The sequence below is a fragment of the Sander vitreus genome, chromosome 7 (assembly GCF_031162955.1).
Source record: "Sander vitreus isolate 19-12246 chromosome 7, sanVit1, whole genome shotgun sequence".
In the NCBI taxonomy this organism is placed as follows: Eukaryota; Metazoa; Chordata; class Actinopteri; order Perciformes; family Percidae; genus Sander; species Sander vitreus.
The window spans coordinates 30,136,652-30,157,830 of record NC_135861.1 but is presented as its reverse complement, the minus strand read 5'-3'; the positions used below and the strand labels follow the sequence as shown (position 1 = coordinate 30,157,830).

General features: G+C 41.4%; 1 protein-coding gene across 3 annotated transcripts in view; it reads right to left on the bottom strand.

The window, feature by feature from the left end:
* Positions 1 to 12,059, bottom strand: part of tcea2 (transcription elongation factor A (SII), 2) — an 18,368-nt gene extending 6,309 nt beyond the window's left edge. The window contains exons 1-7 of one of the 3 annotated variants that reach the window (XR_013502300.1): positions 11,781 to 12,059; positions 8,339 to 8,401; positions 6,222 to 6,327; positions 3,441 to 3,540; positions 3,068 to 3,231; positions 1,182 to 1,238; positions 463 to 617 (exon numbers count right to left, since the gene is read on the bottom strand). Coding sequence is in view for 1 of the 3 variants with exons in the window: in XM_078255905.1 (XP_078112031.1) it covers positions 463 to 617; positions 1,182 to 1,238; positions 3,068 to 3,231; positions 3,441 to 3,540; positions 6,222 to 6,327; positions 8,339 to 8,401; positions 11,781 to 11,849 (714 nt within the window). In the remaining 2 variants the exon portion in view is untranslated. The remainder of the gene's footprint in view (positions 1 to 462; positions 618 to 1,181; positions 1,239 to 3,067; positions 3,232 to 3,440; positions 3,541 to 6,221; positions 6,328 to 8,338; positions 8,402 to 11,780) is intronic. The other 2 variants (XR_013502301.1, XM_078255905.1) reach the window with 2 other exon arrangements.
* Positions 12,060 to 21,179: the final 9,120 nt, after the last annotated feature.

The window sequence follows — 21,179 nt, the reverse complement described above, 5'->3', positions numbered from 1 at the left end:
TACACACATACACACGCACTGTTTTAGCTAGGGCTGCAACTAACGTGTTTTTTTTCCATAGTCTGTTAATCTGTCCATTATTTTCTAAAATGTCAGAAAATTGTGAAAAATGTTGATCAGCCAAAAATGACGTCAAATGTCGCAAAGATATTCAGTTTACTGTCACAGAGGAGTGAAGAACCTAGAAAATATTCCCATTTAAGGAGCTGGAATCAGATCATTTTTACTCTTTTCATTAAAAATATAGTATAATCCATCATTGATGCAGTACCTTCCCTTGCCCTTCACACTAAACTAGCTTTAAGTGTGATTTCGGAGCGATCACGCTAGTCAAACAAACCGGACTTTGGGGTAAAATGTGCCACGGTTGAACCGGGCCAAGTGGGAATATACCCTAGTCTAACCCAAACCCTAATGCCCAAACAGCCCTGTGAGAGGCGAGGAGGAGACTAAATGTCTGACCTCGGCGGTCATCGAGGCGATGCGTCGGGCCGAGATGCTTCCACATAGGACGTTACGCCGCAGGTCGGGATTCTTCTGATCCTTAAGGTTGGAGATTCGGCTTCGTAGACGAGTTTTATATTTAATATCTGTTGACTTAAACTCCTGGAAGATCTGTGGGCACGAAGAGCAGTCAAGGACTAAAACAGCACAGTATGGATAAAAAAAATCTATATATATACACACACACACACACACACTGTATAATATATATATATATATATATATATATATATATAAGACAGATAACTGGCTTAATGAAATCCGGGAATTGAGAGAATTAAAATGTTCAACTGTGTGACCATTTTAGAGGAGTTTGTGGTGCTGTTGAACTGTATTGCATTACACAGTAAGGGTGTCTGACTTATTTTCGCAAGAAAGCTATTTTTGCACACCTCTTTTGTCGGGCAGGTGCGTAGGATATGATCAAAAGTATAAATAATAATAATAAATGTAATCGAATCAAGGACTTGGAGAATCGTGACACCCCTATTACACACAGAGAGGTTTCAGTTCCTTAGCCTGTCCTCACTGATGTAAATGAGGGCGGGGGGGACAAAATGTTGAGCAGAGTGAGTCACACGGCTCAAGTGCTTATCTCACAAAGAAACATACCCCGTCAGTACACTCAGATAAAGATGTGAAACCCTGTTCTCTTTGTAGATGACATGAAAGGATATCCTCTTCAATTTGTGCCGCAAGGTGCTCACAGTCCGCGCCAATGGTCTTGTGGTCATCTGGGGAAAACACACACACACACACACACACACACACACACACACACACACACACACACCTTTTTCTCTTGTCATTTTAAATTGGTGCATGGTACTGCTCCACCCACGTTTTTGGTACCTTTTCTTTTCTCTTGTCGTTTTCCGCTGCGGATTGTACCCTCTCAGTGTAGGCGGGATTCTTAGCTGATCTCCATAGCAGCACCGCATGAAACTGCCATGACATCATTAGTGCTGCCGCGATTAGTGGACTTAGTTGACGTAATTGACCATGAAAATAAGTCAACGGCAATGTTTTTAGTCGACGTCGTCGTTTCACTATTGACCGCCTATTTATTTTTGGTCTCCTGTCTCAAACGGCTCGCTGTAATTGGCTGGTAAAAGAGTGGTCTGTAACTTCGCCGTACGAGTTCAGCAGAGGCTGCACAGTTTGACCAGCGCTGCTGCTGCTAGCCTTGTCTGTACACATGTATGTTTCTTGATTTACTACACTCAAGCAGTAGTATGCTTCATGTTAAACATAAATATTATATATATATATATATATATATATATATATATATATACACACACTGATTTGATTACAGCAAAGACAACGTCGGCAGTATTGACGGCAAAATAGCCTACAGAATATTCTGTTCTGTATTGACAGGTGCAATATTTGAAAATCAATAATTATTTATTATTTTTTTAAATTACATTTATCTATCTGCATTTATGTCATTTTTTTATTTGGGAACATTTAAGTTACTTATATTGTTTACGGCACAAGTAACATTTTATGTGTTGGCCCTTCAGTTGAGTTCAAAATAAAATGGACGAAATAACAAACACTTTTTTTTTTTTTTATTCGTCGTTAAGATTAGTCGACTAATCGAAAAATTAGTCGAAAGATTAATCGTTAGAAAATTAGTCGTTAGTGGCAGCACTAGACATCATCAACGCCACACTAGTTGATCTTTTCATCGGCGACCAAACGGATCAATGTCTGCACTTGTTCAATTGAACGGGCGTAGTGTACAGCGTAGTTTTGCAGTTTGTGCAGGATGTCCCGTGTCGCGCCAATGACCAATTCGTGGTCTGTCGTTATACTGTCCAAACCTTGGTTTTTCTAACCGTATACATACTGGGAACCATATTCTCAGAAGGCGAAGCACTGCAACTTGGGCAGAGTGATTAGCACAACACCTGAAAAGCACCGTTGTTCCTCTCCGCTCCTCACCACGGGGCTTTTTGTGTGCTGCGAGCAAATCACTCCGCCTAAGTAGCAGAAGTTGCCATGCTTCGCCTTCTGAGAATATAGTTCCCGGTACATATACAGTTAGAAGATGGCTGTGTCTCATGTGACCTTGTTATTTGTACACGCTGTGACTATACAAATTAGACAGACAGAGTTACGACACGCACGGAGATGAGAAGGGTATGTATGGACTTATCTAACTCTGGGGGATACGGGGAATAAGCTAAAGTACCAATAAGTCGGCGTGTTCCTTTAAGTTTCAAAGTTAATTCTTGACCTTGGAAAGAACCGACCAACTTTCAAGGTCTATTTAGTAACTGCTATGCAACTTTCTATCAAGTCACATGATATTCATCGGCTCATGAAATCATGGAAATGTAGATTTAAATCAAATCTTTATTTTGTTTCTGATTACATTGAAGCATTGAGAGAGAGAGAAAAAAGACCTGTGCTCACGAAGGCCATGCGATATGACCTAAATCTCCAGAACAGCTACTAAATGGACGTTGAGATGAGATGATGCACAGTGAATTACTTAACATTTGTAGGGGGCATTTTTGGATTGTGAAAACACTAAAAAGTATTTCCTCACCATCAGTCTGCAGCGCTGCAACCAGAAGTTCTCGACACTTGTTCCGCACGTTGTCGGTGGTGACGGGGGCCGGGGGGAAGGAGGTGACCCGCGGGGGAAGGGTCGGAGTAGTGGGGGAGGTGGGTGTGGTGGGAGTGGGGGGCGACTCCCCGGACTTCTTGCTGCTGAGTAAGAGGAGAAATGATGGAGAGAGAAGTGTGGTTGGGTTTGGAGTGAGAGAAACAGGATATGATTCAGGTTAAAGGAAAGTTCACTTTAAATCCAAAAGAGACAATGAAATGGAAAATATACTTTCACTTTTGTGACTCTGACTGTGACGTCATCCTCATCCAACCGTGGGTGTAACCAAAAGTGACATCACTGTGCGACAGACCTTTTCTCAGTGCTGCCGGAGTCCTTGGAGGTGGACGATGACCTCACAGGAGAGCCTTCCTTCTTCTTCTCCTTCTCCTCAGACTTCCCCTCTGCACCGTCTGCAGGACGACACGCAAAACAAATTGAGGACACACCTGTGGCATACCTGCACCAAAGCCCACACACATGCACCAACGCTCTGCTTTGTATTCTGTATACACTGTATTATTTTTTATTTTTTTTTATGAATATATCTGGAAAAAGTCAGGTCTTCCTATATTCAGGGTCTAGACTTTTAAAGACCAATGTACAGTGGGGCAAAAATGTATTTAGTCAGCCACCAATTGTGCAAGTTCTCCCACTTAAAAAGATGAGAGAGGCCTGTAATTTTCATCATAGGTACACTTCAACTATGAGAGACAAAATGAGAAAAAAAAAATCCAGAAAATCACATTGTAGGATTTTTTAATGAATTTATTTGCAAATTATGGTGGAAAATAAGTATTTGGTCAATAACAAAAGTTAATCTCAGTACTTTGTTATATGCCCTTTGTTGGCAATGACAGAGGTCAAACGTTTTTTCTAAGTTTTCACAAGGTTTTCACACACTGTTGCTGGTATTTTGGCCCATTCCTCCATGCAGATCTACTCTAGAGCAGTAATGTTTTGGGGCTGTCGCTGGGCAACACGGACTTTCAACTCCCTCCAAAGATTTTCTATAGGGTTGAGATCTAGAGACTGGCTAGGCCACTCCAGGACCTTGAAATGCTTCTTACGAAGCCACTCCTTCGTTGCCCGGGCGGTGTGTTTGGGATCATTGTCATGCTGAAAGACCCAGCCACGTTTCTTCTTCAATGCCCTTGCTGATGGAAGCCTCGGATCGAGGGAGATTATTAGTGGTCTTGTATGTCTTCCATTTTCTTATAATTTCTCCCACAGTTGATTTCTTCACACCAAGCTGCTTACCTATTGCAGATTCAGTCTTCCCAGCCTGGTGCAGGTCTACAATTTTGTTTCTGGTGTCCTTTGACAGCTCTTTGGTCTTGGCCATAGTGGAGTTTGGCGTGTGACTGTTTGAGGTTGTGGACAGGTGTCTTTTATACTGATAACAAGTTCAAACAGGTGCAATTAATACAGGTAACGAGTGGAGGACAGAGGACCCTCTTAAAGAAGAAGTTACAGGTCTGTGAAAGCCAGGAATCTTGCTTGTTTGTAGGTGACCAAATACTTATTTTCCCGAGGAATTTGCAAATAAATTCATTAAAAATCCTACAATGTGATTTTCTGGATTTTTTTTTCTCATTTTGTCTCTCATAGTTGAAGTGTACCTATGATGAAAATTACAGGCCTCTCTCATCTTTTTAAAGTGGGAGAAATTGCACAATTGGTGGCTGACTAAATACTTTTTTGCCCCACTGTACATCCACAACAACAGGTGGCAACAAATAGCAGTAGCCTGAATGTGCACTTCATGAGAGGAGCAGTCAAGCCAAACTCCCAGAGAAAGATGCAGAAACATGGTGAGCGTCCCCAACAAAGCGGCTCCAAAATAGTTAGTTAGCAAGTTAGCAAACAAATAAGATTAATGCAAATACCTAATGCTTAGGTAACTTGATAATGGGAAATTAACAGACATGTTATTTCTTGTTTGTTCTTGTTTATTTCAGACCACACACACGAAAACACGAAATATATTCCTAATCACCTACACATAGATGACTATAGACACATATAGCCGTTGGTACATACCAAACCGTGTACCCTATTGTGCTTTGCTGTGCTGTGTAAATCCTTCAACACCTCAAGTAAAGTTCTGGATTGAATTGCATCGACTCCTTTGTGTTCTGATCGACACCCCAGTGAGACACCCATCTTAAATACGTTCATCATTCCTAATACAGTCCCACCATATCTACCAACCCAACACCCATTTAACAAGAAGTGTGAATGGTAACTTTAAGATGATGGTGATAATTGCAGCGATGTTGAACAACCGCCTGAGAGAAAGCTAAGGAAAGAATTCCGTGGTCCCCAAACCGGCCGCTTCCGTACGATTGATCGGCGGGTGTGTAAATATGTGATTGAAAAACCAAAATGGAGGGACTCATTTCAAATAAAAAATTTTTTTTTTGTTAAAACAAGATTTGGTCGTTATAAAGTATTTTTCCAAAAGATGACTTTTGAAAAAAAAGGGGGGGTCGTCCTATTATCGAGGTTGTCTTATATTCGTTCAATTTGGTAATTACTTTTCTCATATTTAGGCCAAAGAATGCTTGACTGCAGGTTCACCTGTATCATGATATCATGTTACTGTATTTAGCATGCCATCATGTCACTGTGTGGGGGGAGTGGTGGAGGGTGTAGTCATTGATAAAACTGATCAACAATATTGTTGAGGAATCCATTGTTTACATCATTGATCAAGAAAAATGCAAAACGTTCTCTGGTTCCAGCTTCTAAAATGTGAGGATTTGCTACTTTTTAATGTGTGATATCACCGTAAATTGAATCTCTTTGGTATTTGGGCTGTTGGTCTCGCAATTCAAGACATTTGAGAGTGCCTTCTTGGACTCTCGGAACTTGTGATAGACATCATCACTATTTTACCATTTTATAGAACAAACAATTAACATTAATAAAAATAATAATTCAACTCCTAATTCACACACGTGTACGTCTGTACTTGTCATTGACATAATGACCACCAAAATCCTAACCTTGTCCTCACTCTCGTGGGCTAAAACTCTGGGTCCTCACAAATATAGAAGTACCAGAGCACACATCACACACCCTCCCTTACCCAGCAGTTTCTTCCAGGACTTGATGAGAGCTTTGGCCAGAGTCTGAACTTCTTCCTCTGAACTGTGTTTCCTCACCGCGTTCACCGACATCCCAACTCTGGTGGACTACAGAGATAGGATAGATTAGATTAGATTAAGATAGATTTAATTAAGATATATACATTTAATTAATTAATACAGACAGACAGACAGAGAAGCCCAGTTATAAAACACTGGTATATATTATCTGGGATACTCAGTCCAGATAATAACATGTTAAACTTGACCTGAAATTAAAATTATGTTTTTTTCTAAGAAATCAGTAAATACATACTTAGTGTTTGTTTTGACGAATTTGGTCAAAGTTGTAATTACCAAAAAAGAAGAAATGAAAGTTATTCTTCTGCCGCGATAATACCCCCCGCAGTAGTGTTCTCCAATAGCGTTCATTTTAGGTTCCAACTGAGGGGGTATATAGCTGTTATAGCCCCTTCTGTGATTTGAGTACTCTCTACACTAATCCATGACTCTGTCTGGACTCCACAGGTTAGCTACTCTGAGTTCTGAGAATACAGGACAATTGCTGTGAAATAGAGACAGCTGATTCTTGCTAGAGATGCTAATTCTTTCTAATTCAGCAGGTGCTGAAATACAAATGAAGCTAAAGTAATTGAGTCAACGAAGTCCTTGGGAATATCCTGCACAGACTCATACTTCTCCAGTGGAAGTCATTGCTAACGTGACTTTCTTTCTCAGAGTAAAGATACAAAATACAAACTCAATAGCTCCTCCCATGTGTAAAGGGACAGATGTCTTAATGGTAACCAGAACTATGTGGGCTTGCTCAAAAAGGTTGTATGAGCATCTGTAGGCTATACAGAGGTATACGTTCTCGTCGCGGTTTTTTTCTGTCCCCCGCCACGCGCCATGCCACACCGGGAGCGTCTCAGAAGCGTACCGTCTTGCCTGCCCGACTCACTGAAAGGCTCTCTACTAAGTACACAATCACGTGTTTATTAGCTAGTATCAACATTCCACTCTAAGCACTCTTGCAGTTAAACTCCATGAATTCTCTTATCTGCCGTTGTCCTTATAAAAAGGATCTGTGGTGTTGCACAACGTTAATATCTTGTGCTTTTCCACCTCCAAGACAAATCTCTCGTCATCCATGGTGCTGTAGAGAAGATGTATATGATATTGTGAGATGTCTTTTGCGAAATTGTTCTCGCACGCTTCTGGGACTCTCTGCGTGGTGGAATAACAAGCAGTGTCTCCAATGGCCGCAAATTTCTGGCGGAGGCGGCGCCGGAACGCAGCACAGATGCGCCTGGTGGAATTTGGCCGTAGCACGATTCAACAAATATGTCCAAAACAATTATTTGACATATTCATATATTCACAATAGCTGCAGAATCATTTTAGATTGGATTTTCTTTCACCAGTTATCTTTCCGTAGACTGCACAAGCTCTGTAGGGGAAAGTTAGGCATCTACCCTGTTAAAATACCAGGTGTCATAATGTAGACAAATCAGAGACTCTAAGTGCTGTTGCACAGAAGAGTGCATGCAGCTGCATGCCTTGTGCAAGACATTCTGTTTTCACAGACATGTAGACACAAGGATACACAAACATGGGAGGTAGAAAATGAAACAGGAACAAAGCTGATCCTGTAGACAGATCTGTATCTGGTGTATTAAACAATTTAGATGTTTATATGGTTACGGTCCTACCTAAAGAGTAACTTAATACCAGTCTGACAAGATGATGTTTCACTGCATGCGCTGTTGCACCTGTAACCCCACACAGCAGGGATGTCACACTGTATGGATACAGCCTGGAGTACACTTCTACATCACCGCAGCCAGATGAGGAGTTAACCCATTACACCTCCGCAAAAAACACCTGTTAAGTTGCTATTTTTGAACAATTCTGGAAAATCCTTTAGCATTTAAGAAAGCCTGTTTAAACCAACGTCTAAGGAACCTGCACTTTACATTGGAATCTCGACATGCCAGGCGTGGTGGATGTCCAAGCCTCACTTTAACAGACTGTGTAGTGCAGTGATAACTAATCTTGTGTCTGACTGTAGGAACACTTGGCGGTGACGGTGACATGGCGGAGCGGAGGAGGTAATTACCTGCAGGGTCTCCAGAGACATCTTGATGTTCTTTAGTTCCCTCAGCAGGTCGAGAGCTCCATCCTGTAGACAGAACAATAAATGGAAACTATCACATCGAGGTTGACTCCCCACATTTAGGATGGAGGAGGAGGAATCTGGCAACAATAGTAATGTGCATCTGTTGAACAGGAATGACAATGCATCTGTCTCCGCCAAATTTGTGTCCATTAAATGGAGTTTTCAAAGTGACAGATTTGATTCAGTGGGCATCAGTCATTTAACCAGTAAAGTCAAGGTGACCTTTTGCATTTCACATGAAGATTTATGGTTTCTTCCCAAGACGCCCACCTACAGCTGAGCAGCTGTCACCCAGATGCCCCGAGACAATTGTTCAATGTATACTTAAGGTTACCACGACAATGACAGAACCACAAGAATGAATTTTAGTGAGTGGAGCTTTCTCTGGGTGGAGCTCTTGCTCACTGTTAAGACTGGACATTCTCATTAATAGATCACTTAGTGAGGACAAAGAAGTGAAAATGGACAGAGCTTCTGGGTCTGCAAAGTGAGACCAATGTGGAAGTGCCTTAACCCCTGCATTCTAACTAATTTCCAGCAGGGGGCAACTCCACTGCCTCCAAAAAAGAAGTCGGTTTCTATAGAGGTCTACGAGAAAATGAGCCTAATTCTCACTTGATTTATTACCTCAGTCATCTTCACATATTCCCCACAGAGATATTTGAGCTTCACTGTGCAGAACAATGAGTGTCTCTGCTGAAGGAGGAAAAGTTTCTCAGACCTGTCTGTAATTTGTCGAGTAAAAAATAGCCTCGCAAATTACCTACCATATTTCGCCGAACACCGAGGTTTTTTTCCAGGTTTATGTTTCCTGTGTGTCTTTTTATCCCTCTTGCGAAGACGGATATGGGTGCCAAAGGGGCTACAGACACCACCTTTCATGGCCAACCTAGTCTGGACCGCTGCCTGACAGGAATGATCCCCGCGGCCGTCCGAGGCAGAGCCGAGGGGGTGTTGGGGGGGGTGATGGGCTTAATGCTGCGTTCCAGACACAATTTTTAGCCCGTAAGTAACGACTTCAAGTCACGACTCACGACTTGGTAGCGTTCCAGGCAAAGTCACGACAAGCTAGCGGCTACCTAACATTGACGTTAGCTAGCGCAAGCTGATACTAGCGATTTCTAGTCGGCGACATAGTTTGGCCGTCATTTAATAAACATAACCTGTAGTAGTACACAATCGTATGTGTATTGTTTTGATTACAATTACTTTACGTTGCCTATTTATGACTATTTATTTCTATTTCTCACCGTTAATCACTGGCGTCTGTACAGCATCAACATTGTTGTTTACGTGTGTGAGACTTTAAAAACTGTAACTGGGAGTACAACGATCTGGTACGAGTTCACGGGTAGTAAGTTAGGGTTTGAATGCCATTCCAGGGCACTTTCACGGGTAGAAGTTTGTGAAAACATGAGTTACAGGTTGCCTGGAACGCGCCATAACAACTGCATGATTTTGTGACATCCCAACTACATGTACAGTGGCACTCATAAGTTTATGAACCCATGCTAAAGTTGACTAAAAAGAAGAATTTAAAAAATAAAAAAAAAATAAAAAAATCCAACCTTAAAATAATTAAAATAGCTCCACATCATCACATACCCTTCACCATACCTAGAGATTGGCATGGGGTACTTTACATAAAATCATCTCTCAATGCAAATCAAACCAGCTATTAGGTTAACTGAAATAAAACCATGCCAATCTCTAGGTATGGTGAAGGGTATGTGATGATGTGGTGATGTGGGGGGGCTATTTTAATTCCAAGGGAACTTTATCAGGATGCATAGTATCCTGGATCCATGAAATAACTGGCCTTTAAAAATAAACATCTGCCTGCCTCTATGGGAATTTAACATAGGGGTGTACTTACTTATGCCCCCTGGATTTTAAGAACATTTTTTTATTTACGATACATTATTCATTCACAAAGTAAAATTTGTGTCCTTAAAGGTTGGATTTTTCCTCATTTTTTTAATTAAAGAATTAAGATTAATTTCCAAAAGATGATTTTTTTTTTTATTCCTCTTCTTAGTCAACTTTAGGATGGGTTCATAAACTTATGAGTGCCACTGTAGTTTGGAGCCAAACACGGTTCAACATGCAACTAACACAAGCGTGATGAAGACACTTGAAGCCTCCAGTACTGAGAATGTATTCATGTTCTTTTAAAAATGTATTTAACAGGTAATTAAAAAACTTTTTGTAAAATACTAACATCAGACACTAATTATAATTCAAAGCAGATGTTTGATGCCAAGAGGGGACCTTTAAATGATTTAAGTTTTGTAATGTTACGATCTAACAACCTTGCTGATAATTATTTAATTCAACATAGATGAAGGCTAAATTTATCCGCTTATGAACGGAACTGCCCCAAGCTTTTCTAGTGTTATAAGATACATTTTTAAAATAAAAAAATAAAAATCTGTATATGTTCTCTTTTGATTTATTACTCAATCTGCTTTCTCCAGTATAATAGTACAGACTCAAAAGAACCTTCCTGGGCACACGCACAAGTATCATGCTCCACCGACCAGATGCTAGTATATGTGAAAACTACACTTACAAGTAAAAAAAAAAAGAAACGAAAAATAGCCCATAGAGGTATGACATTCTTTTTAGCTGACTCTTGTTTTAGTAGTAGTCAGAGGTGGAATGTTACTAAGTACATTTACTCCAGTACTGTACTTAAATACAAATATTGAGGTACTTGTACTTGAGAGAAATATAGTACTTTTTACTCCACTACATTCATCTGACAGCTTTAGTTACTAGTTACTTTACACATTAAAAATGTTTGCACACAAAACACATGTAGTTTATAAAACACGATGTTTTATTATAAATTAAACCACCCAACAATCTAAGGGCCTACAAGTCCAGCTGGAATGATTAGACCATTAAACACACAACTGTTTGGATCCTTTCCAGTTTAGAAAATGGGAGGATTTTTCAGCGTACTTTTACCTTTAATACTTTCAGTACATTTTCCTGATGATTCTCATTTTCATTTACAATGAAGGACTTTTACTTGTAATAGTTTATTTTTACAGTGTGGTAGGCTACACTCTGCAGTGAGTTGACAAGATAATCGATTCAAGGTGTGTGGGATTTAATTGGCTGCTTTTTGACCAATAGCTGCAGTGATTTATTGCCAAACTTGTCCACACACACACACACACACATCAGCAAAACCACCAGCAGCAGCAGCAGCAGCCTGGTTATGTTAATGTTGAAATGCTCGTCCACAGAGCCCAGTTGAAACCCACCGTGCGTGTTTCCAGAATATTCCCTCTCTCAGCAGTTAAAGGTAGAGCCCATCACCTGATCGCGTGCTTTGTGCGGATGCAGCAACTGAGTGTGTTTTTGCACTCACCGTGTTCTTCTTGTGCACCATTTTATCCAGCTTTTTCGCGATGCGCTCCACTTCCTGGTTTTTAGCCATGTTTGAGCGGATTTCTCTCCGTCAGTTGTCCGCCTGTGCTGCGGTGGAAACCCCCATGGATGGAAAAAAACCTCTCGCGCCCGGTCTCTTCTCTTTCTGCTTCTCTTTACGCAGTCCGTCTGCCCTATCTCCGTCTCTCCCAGCTGCTGCCTGCCTCTCGTTTGTTGTTGTGTCACCGCGGGACGCTGGGAGTTGTAGTTTTTTCTTTTTTTTTTTACAAATTCGGCCAAAACTTTTTAACCCTTGTCTTGTCTTCCCCGTCGACCATGAACTTGTTGTCCTTTTTGGTCTTTTTTTTTTTTTTTTTTTTTAAACGTGTGTGAAAAGTGGGGGAGGACATGTTTATCTTCTCTTCAGTGGAAATTAGGCCCTAGCATTCATTAATAATGAATTATTAAAAGAAGGCTGGGCAGTGTGTTAGATTATACTCATATACATCACAATACTGCACCACGTGCAACTTGCACAAACATTGGTTACACTTACATCTTTATTAATACTATTTAAGTAGGTTGTTCAGTTTTTATTCGCCACTTGGATATACGCTTGTACATTCTTTGCTTTGTATTTGTTTTCTTTATTTTTGATTAGTAGTTATTGTATTCTGTTCTATTTATTTGTTCTCGTGTATTCTCTGTGTGTGCTGTGTGTCTAATGTTTTGCTGCTGTAGCCAATTTAGGATCAATGAAGTCTATCTAATCTAATGTCTGTATGTCAGCCACCTGTGGGTGAGGGTGCTGCAGCAGCAGCATCTCTCCTTTCCTTCCCACTGCTGTGTCTGTCTGCTGTAGACTCTCCTCAGGACCAACGTTTTAACTTTTTTTAACAGCTCAATCAAATCATAATAAAATCTGTCTCCAAATATGTATCATACTGGGGGTGTTTGGCTTGAAAATCCTCCTGTGACTACTTCAGCTTCACCATGTACACATATTGCATTTGTGCTCTCAGAACACATTTTTTCCAAGGTGAAAGTTTGTGTGAAGACAGTTTGACTGGTTGAAACATTATCACAAAGTAATGAAACAATATCACAGTACATTATGCTCTTAAAGGCTTTGCATACACCACCGATTTGATTATAGCCTTAATGAGCACTAAGCGTTCCCATTTAAATATCTACGGCTCTGAATGAAAACAGATATACATGAAGCAATTGGGAACAAACAGTGAGAAGTATTTCGATAGAAAAGTATTTCAATTGAAAAGCATTGTATGTATTAAACACTGTGCAAAAGAGGGTGCGATTGCTTACGTTTAGATGGCGAAACATCTTTACCAAAGAAAACATGAGCAAGCGAATCAGATGAAAAGTGTTACTCTGCTAAATGCACTTGACTTGAACACGGTCATTGACGTTGTTTCATTTTTAACTGCATGTTCTTAGAGTTGGAATGACAAATGAACGTTTTACTGTATTTGGGCCCTATCTTGCACCCGGTGCAGCGCAAAGCCTGAAGTGTCTTTTTTTTCCCATCCAGCGCCCGCGTCGTTTAAATAGCAAATGCACCAGCGCCCATTTGTGCGCCCAATGGGGTCTTACAGGGAGGTGCGTTCAGGTGAATTTTTGGCGTATTGCTAGTATCTTGAGGCAGCGGAAAGTGATCGCGCCATTGACCAACAAAAACCTGGTCTAAAGTCAATAACGCAGCACTTCATTGTTATTTTAATGGCTGCTTTACCTCTTGGAGTATTGGTGGCATAGTGCTTGTGCCATATATGATCTGCTCGCGCAATTTCACACGCACAAGCAGATCAGATTTCTTTCTTTCTTCTCCTGAAAATCTCTCCTTCCTGCTTAGCAAATCCACCATCATAATAGCAATATGCCAAGGTACAAATGCGCCTTGCTTTTATAGGGAATGGGAAATGACACTATGAGTGGTATATTGCATGTTAAGACACTAAGTACAACCCTTTTGAACCATGCGCCTGGCGCACGGACCCTTTTTTCCACCGTTAAACTAGCAAAAGTGGATTCGTACACACCCTAACCGGCAATTTCCACTGGATGCGTAACGGCTGCGTAACGGCTGCGGAACGGCTCCGGAACGTTGACGGAGTCATTAGGTTTCCATCAAAGTCAATGTGTGTATTTCCACTGACTGCGGAACGTCTGCATCCCTACTCCGTACCAGCTCCGGCGGTCCGCAGCCCTCTGGAGCACATACGCAGAGCTTCTATTTTTGCCGGACGCCGGAGAGCTCCGCAGCAATTCAGCACACGGCAGATAGTGCGGGACAGGAAGTCGAGCACAGAAACAAAGTAAAACATCCGGTTAATTTTCAAAGTAAGATACACCGTGCTCACGGCGGATCATATTTCCCTGCACTACACCTTAAAAACACAGCACAGAGTTGTTTCCCCTCTACACTTCTGGGTGGAAACAAACTGTTGTTGGTTTTGTGGTTCTATTCTACGTGAATTCGCGAGATATTGTGAGTCCTCGTGACTACAGCTGTCAGTCATGGCCGCAGCCGTGCCGCAACAAATCCGGACCTGGTGGGTATTGATGGACGGCGGAGCACGCAGCAGTTCCGCAGCGGAGCCGGTCCGCAGACGTTCCCCATCCAGTGGAAATTGCCGGTTAGTCTATCCACATCTCACACTGAACTTGAACATGCTAATAACTCGACCTTATGACGGCAACATAGAGATACGTCCATGTGATTCCAGAGGAAAGAAATGTTGTTTCTGGTAAGGTGAATGAACACAAGCCAGTTGATCATAAACAACTGAAAACTGTATACTAACTGCCTTTACTGCAGCTCAGTGACCAGCCTGCATGCACTTACTGTGTCCGTCCTCTAGATGTCAGTGTTGTAAAGTTATTTTGTACTTGGTGTCTGTCCAGCAGGAATGTTAATAATGGCATACAGTGAATCAGTGGTGGAAGAACTATTCAGGTCCTTTGCTTAAGTAAAAGTACTAATACCACACTGTAAAAATACTCTGTTACAAATAAAAGTCCTGTGTTGAAAATGTTACTTACTGTCTACTTACTGACTACTTACTGTCTACTTACTAGTAAAAGTATGTAAGTATCATCAGGAAAATGTACTTAAAGTATTAAATGTTAAAGTACTCAATGCAGAAAAAAGTATAACGGATCCAAACAGTTGTGTGTTTAATGGTCTAATCATTTCAGCTGGACTTGTAGGCCGTTATATTGTTGACTAGTTTCATTTATAATAAAAACATCAGATTTTATAAACTAAATGTGTTTTGTGTGCAAAAATTTTAATGTGTACAGTAACTAGTAACTAAAGCTGTCAGATGACTATAGAGGAGTAAAAAGTACAATATTTCTCTCAGAAATGTAGAGGAATAGAAGTAGAAAGTGGCATGAAAAGAAAAGACTCAAGTAAAGCACAAGTACCTTAAATTTGTACGGGACTTGAGAAAATGTACTTACTTACTTATGTAGTTACATTCCACCGCTGCAGTGAATTGATACTGTGTGTGTGCTTCTGTAAAAGACTGAATTCTGTAAAATACACCGTTTATTTGAAAACTATTTGACTAATTGGTGTCTCTATACTGTAGCGATGTAAACGAAATCAAGAATCAGTTATGGTAGCCTATAATAAACTCAAGTCAAATCAGGATAAGCTCTTCAAAAAAATAGATGTTTAAGAGAGTAAAAGTTGATGTGGACTCTTTTATTAAGTTTCATTCAGCATGTGTCCCTGTGTTAGATTTAATAAGGTGTATACATAGTTCCATGACCCCCATGACCCACAACTAGTGTCTTGTGAGTTTGAGTAATGCCTACCATACACTAGAAGACTCTGAAAAGACTGACACCATCTCACATCTAACGTCAAAGACGCAAGAGGATCTTGCAGGGTCACACATTGGAAGACTACAACTAGATTTGTTTTGGAAAATGGAACTAAACTAGCTAGCTACGGCTAGCATTAGCTGGTAACTTAAGGGAAAGGTTGCTGATTTTTTCTTCTGCCGTACATGTAGCTGCATGTCTCCAGTACCCGGAGGTCTGTGTTTATCCGCCGGTAAAACTCCCGTTGTATGGCGCGCTTCAGAAGGGTTGAAAATCAGCAACTTTGCCACTTTAGTGTTTAGCTTAGCAACAATACCGGCTCTAGCCATTTGCTGCTTCCTGTTTGGTGCTGGAGGGAGCACACCAATTGGTTGTTGACAATGTTCATGTGATTTAACTTCACTACCAAGACTTAAAACTTCGGATAATATCAAACACGTTTGATTTTGTCTGAACGTCCAGACGGGAAAAAGACTGACTGGGACTGAGTTTTACGACCACCTTACACCAAACGATTGAGACAACGGGAGAGCGCCCCAACTCTAGCAAGACTCTCAGGATTTCATTCAGATATTGGACATTAGTCCGCGACAGTGGGATCGCGTGAAAAGTCGTTTGGTGTAAGGGCAAATGCCAGTTTTATTCTTTCACTTTCAAGAGCATAGAAGCATTTCATGAAAAGACATTCAATAAATATAATAACTCTACATATTCAAGGGAGGGAAAGTCTCTTTACTCTTCTGACAATGATCATGCTATTCCAATATTAGGCTCATCTGGCACTTTGCTAACAAATGGAACCTCTAATACAGTGGTTCCCAAGCTGAGGGTGGGTTGGATAAGTATGAAATACTGGATATTTTCACCTCTTTGGGGCCTCTAAAATACTTCACATGAAACAGTCTGAGAAGAACAAATCTCTATTTCATTGACTTCATGTACACTTTAAAGTGGGGGACACACCAAAAGTCAGTTTCCACGTCTTGGGGAGTATAATGCCAACCCATTTTCACTTCCAACTTGTCAAATATTGACGCTTGGTCAGTGGTTCTCAGCGTCAGATAGCAATGCAAAAATCCCCCTTTTAGCATATGTATGGAACACACCGATGTTGTCTTCCCTTCGACCATGAACTTGTTGTCCTTCTGGGTCAAAATTGAATTTTTGGCGCTTTTTCCCAAAGTTTTTGGAGCTTTTTTCAATGCTTTTGTAGCTTTAAAGAAAAATGATGATGGTCAATAAACCTAATGTATATATTATACCTAATTATTGAGTTAAAACAAAGCAGAAATTGTGAATTATTTTTTGAATAGTTAAGATCAGAGGATGTTGACTGGATAATCGCAGACTGGTATGTCAAAGTTTAGTCAGGATACTTTTTCGAAACCATTAAATTGAACAGCCAAATGCAATAAAAGTAATCATTCATGTTACCTGTGGAGAATGTTGTATGGGTTCCATACAACGTACATCCATGCATCCTCGTTATTTTGGGGCAATTTGGCAAGAGAGACAACGGCAGCGAGTAGTATGAAAGACCGAAAATCTGGATTAAAAGGTGGGTTGGGGTGGTGGATGGGTCAAACAACATAGGACTTTCACCCAGGAGACCGAGGTTCGTGGCCCGTTCTTGTCCCGTGTGTCACTGAAACGTACATTTTGTAACTCCACCCACCATCTTTTCCTAAACCTAACTGTCCCGTTCTACCCCAAAGTGACGCCAAGAGTCCCGACCAAGCGTGTCTAAATATGTCGCTAAAGGAGGCTTTTTGCGTCAGTAACAAGCACCAAAGGCCCCTAACCAAGGGTCGCTTTTTAACGTGATAGGAGTGAGAATGTGTTGATACTGCACATGTTAAAAACGGAGTTGACCGACGGTTGGGTCTGAAGACAAGTTTAAAATGTGAGAACATCTGGAGGTGTGGAGTTAGAAAGATGTTAGTCTTTATGCACGATGTTTCACTTCTGGGATTGCTCCGGTGCCGCCAGAAATTCCGCCGGATGTCCCTCATTTTCCGCCGGATGTCCCTCGTTTTCCGCCGGATATCCATCACCTTCTTCTTTCTTTGTGTCGACGTTCTAAACTAAGGTGGATTTCTGAGGACTATGGTTAACTGCTCCTCAGATATCTGCAGGGTAAATCCAGACAGCTAGCTAGACTATCTGTCCAGAGTTTTCCGTTGCACGACTAAAACAACTTTTGAACGTACACGTTCCACGAAAAAGTATCAACATTAGTCACTTGGTTGAAACGTGTTCCGGAGTGACGGAAAATATATGCCATCACCCAGTTCCAGTCATGTCTCTCTCAAAACGTGCAGTGAAGAGAAAGGTTGGCGACGAGCAGAGGCAATTTCAGGGAAAGTGGGAGACGGAATACTTTTTAGTTGAGCACAGGGGCATCCTTACATGTCTCATATGCACAGAGAAAGTTGCGGTGTACAAGGAATATAACAGCAGACGTCATTACTCAACTAGACATGCTGAGAAGTATACAAAATAAAAAAACAAAAAAAAGAAGGGTACTTAAACAACAGTCGGCGACATTAAAGAACGGCTTGTTTATTGCTAAGGGCATATGGTCAAAATTAAATGATTTAATAATAATGTAATAACTATAAGAATAACTTATTTCACTAGTAAATTGCTGTTGAACGACAAAAACAACCACCAGATGGGAAAAGGTCATTTAACAATAACTTTGAATGCACCACGAGGCTGTAGGTTACCAGTTTCATTGAACGCACCTGTCTGTGTTTTTCTGACAACGGCAGCTGCAGACTGTTACATCCCAGTGTTGGAATCCTTTACAGTGAAATACAGTCACACTTTACACCGTTTAGCGTTAACTGTCAGCATTTTAACCGTGTTTAATCCAGCTACTAGCTAGCAGTAGGCTAACGTTAGCTGCTGTCGAGTATAGTGTTAACTAGCGTCACGTGAAGCAATGTTTCTGTTGCCTGTAACATCTGTTTTCAGAGCATCCGAGAGAAGCGCAGACATATCAGTGGCACCGAAATCCGCGTTGCTATTTGGTCTGGTAGATAAACGGTTGTTAAGGCACCGGTGCCGTATTAGCACCGGATTTTGGTACCCAACCCTATTCAGGAACAAAATTTGTAAAGTAAATGTTCCAATCAATGATCCAGGCAGCACATTCTCGTCTCCCTCCTTCATTTTACAGTTGAATGGTGGCTAGGACGGCTCCCGGTTATACTTCAATATGGAATGGATTAATCTGCGTTATTTTTTCTCAGATTAATTAATCGAAATTAACGCTTTTATTTTGACAGCCCTAGTTACTAGCTGCAAGTAAAGTCTGTCTGGAAAATAAGGGTCATTTTAGCAACATCAGCCTTTCAGCTAACACAGTGGTTGACCTGTCAGAAAACATATATGATCAACTGCGTGAGAAAGCAAAACATTTTTGTGCATATTCAGTCGCTCTTGATGAGAGCACGGACAACACTGACACCGCGCAGCTCGGAGTATATGTCCGTGGTGTTGACGACAATTTTCAAGTGATCGAGGAGTTGCTTTCTGTGATTCCAATGCATGGTCAGACCACCTCTCAGGAGATATTCTGCCAGCTGTGTGGTGCTATTGAGGATGCCGGTTTGCTATGGAAGAGGTTTGCTGGAATAACTGACGGAGTGCCATCAATGTCAGGAAGGAAAAATGGACTGGTGGTACTTGTTCAAAGAAAACTGGAAGAGGAGAATGTGGGGGAGGCCATTCCTCTGCACTGCATTATCCATCAGCAGGCCCTTTGTGTAAAATGCCTGAGTTTTGACAATGTGATGTCTGTTGTTGTGAAATGCATCAACCATATCAGATCTAGGGGCTTAAAGCACCGGCAGTTCCGCGCCTTTTTGGAGGAAATAGAGTCAGAATATGAGGATGTGCTGTCATGATTGTGATGTTCTGTTTCCTGTTTTATTTTGAAGTCTGTCTTGTCTCCCTTGTCCTATATAGTTTACTTCCTGTCTTTTGTTTTCCCGCCTGTTTGATTGTTCTGCCCTGATTTGTTTCACCTGTTGTGTCACCTGTTTCTTGTTAGTCCTTGTTAACTTGTGTATTTAGTATTTGTGTTGTCTTTGTCTTGTGTGGGTGCGTTCTGTTTGCCGTGTATTCTGTTGCTGTGTGTTCTGTGAGTGTGTTTGTGTCTGGAGTCTACCTTTTGTCTCTGAGTTCTGATTTTTTTGAGATCCTGTTCTGGAATTAGTTTTTGCCTGTTGCTTTCTGGACACTTTTGGTATGTACTTCATTTTTGTTTAATAAATCATCTAAACTGCATTTGGGTCCAAGCCATTCCTGACATACCGTGACATGTGCTCTACTTCACCGAGGTACGTTGGCTCAGTAGGAGAAACGTCTTAAAGAGATTTTGAGTTGAGAGCAGAAGTAAAAGCCTTCGTGGAGAAGGATGGGATGTCTGTTCCCGTGTTAAGTGATCCCAAATGGCTCATGGACCGCTTTTCTTGTTGACATCACACAGGAGCTGAATGTACTGAACAAGAAGTTACAAGGCCAGGGGCAGCTGTCAGTGCTGCCTATGACAATGTGAGGGCATTCTCCACAAAACTTGTGTTATGGAAAGCCCAGCTCTCGCAGACAAACCTCTGTCCTTTCCCAGCATGCAAGGCACTCATGGATGTGGGCACACCATTCAGTGGTGAGAAGTGTGCTGATGCCATTATGAAGCTATAGGAGGAATTTGATTGCAGGTTTGCTGACTTTAATACACAGAGCCACTTTTCAAATTTGTGCTGACTCCTTCGATATGCAAGATGCTCCTCCTGTACTTCAAATGGAGCTCATTGACCTGCAGTGCAATTCTGAACTCAAAGCCAAGTTCAGGGAGGGGAGTGGAAACGCAGACATGAGCTCTCCAGGATCTTCAAGCGGACCATGTGCCTTTTTGGGAGCACATATGTGAAAAGCTCTTCTCCACCATGAACTTCAATAAGTTAAAGCACAGGTCCAGACTTGCTGATGAACATCTTCAAGCCATACTGAGGCTTTCAACTGTTTCCTCCCTCAAGCCAAATGTGTCTCAGCTGTGTGAGTGGAAGCGCTGTCAGGTCTCTGGCAGCAAGGAGTAGGCAAGAGAAGCCAATGTTCTGAAGAACCGTTCATGTTCAGAAAGGAATGTTCAAATTCAGAGGAACAGCTCATGTTCAGAAGAAACATTTATGTTGAACTGTTAATAAAGAAGATTGGATCAGTTGTGCTCCCTTTTTTTGTGGAATACTTGATGCGGCCCAACCTGACCCAGACTCTACTTCCAGCGGCCCCCAGGTAAGTTGAGTTTGAGACCCCTGGTTTAAAGAAATGCCAAACAGAACGTTTTTTCTCCCATCCCAGAATGCTGTGTGGATTAGCCAGACCTTCCTCCGCAGCGCTGTGGAGGAAGGTCTGGCAAAGCGAGACTAGAAAGATGTGAGCTTAACACATCTGTAGCTCCTCATCTCTGATTGAGGCTAGCACCTCGAAGCCACAACACACCCCGATCTCCAAACAAATTGTCGCCAGTCAAATTGCA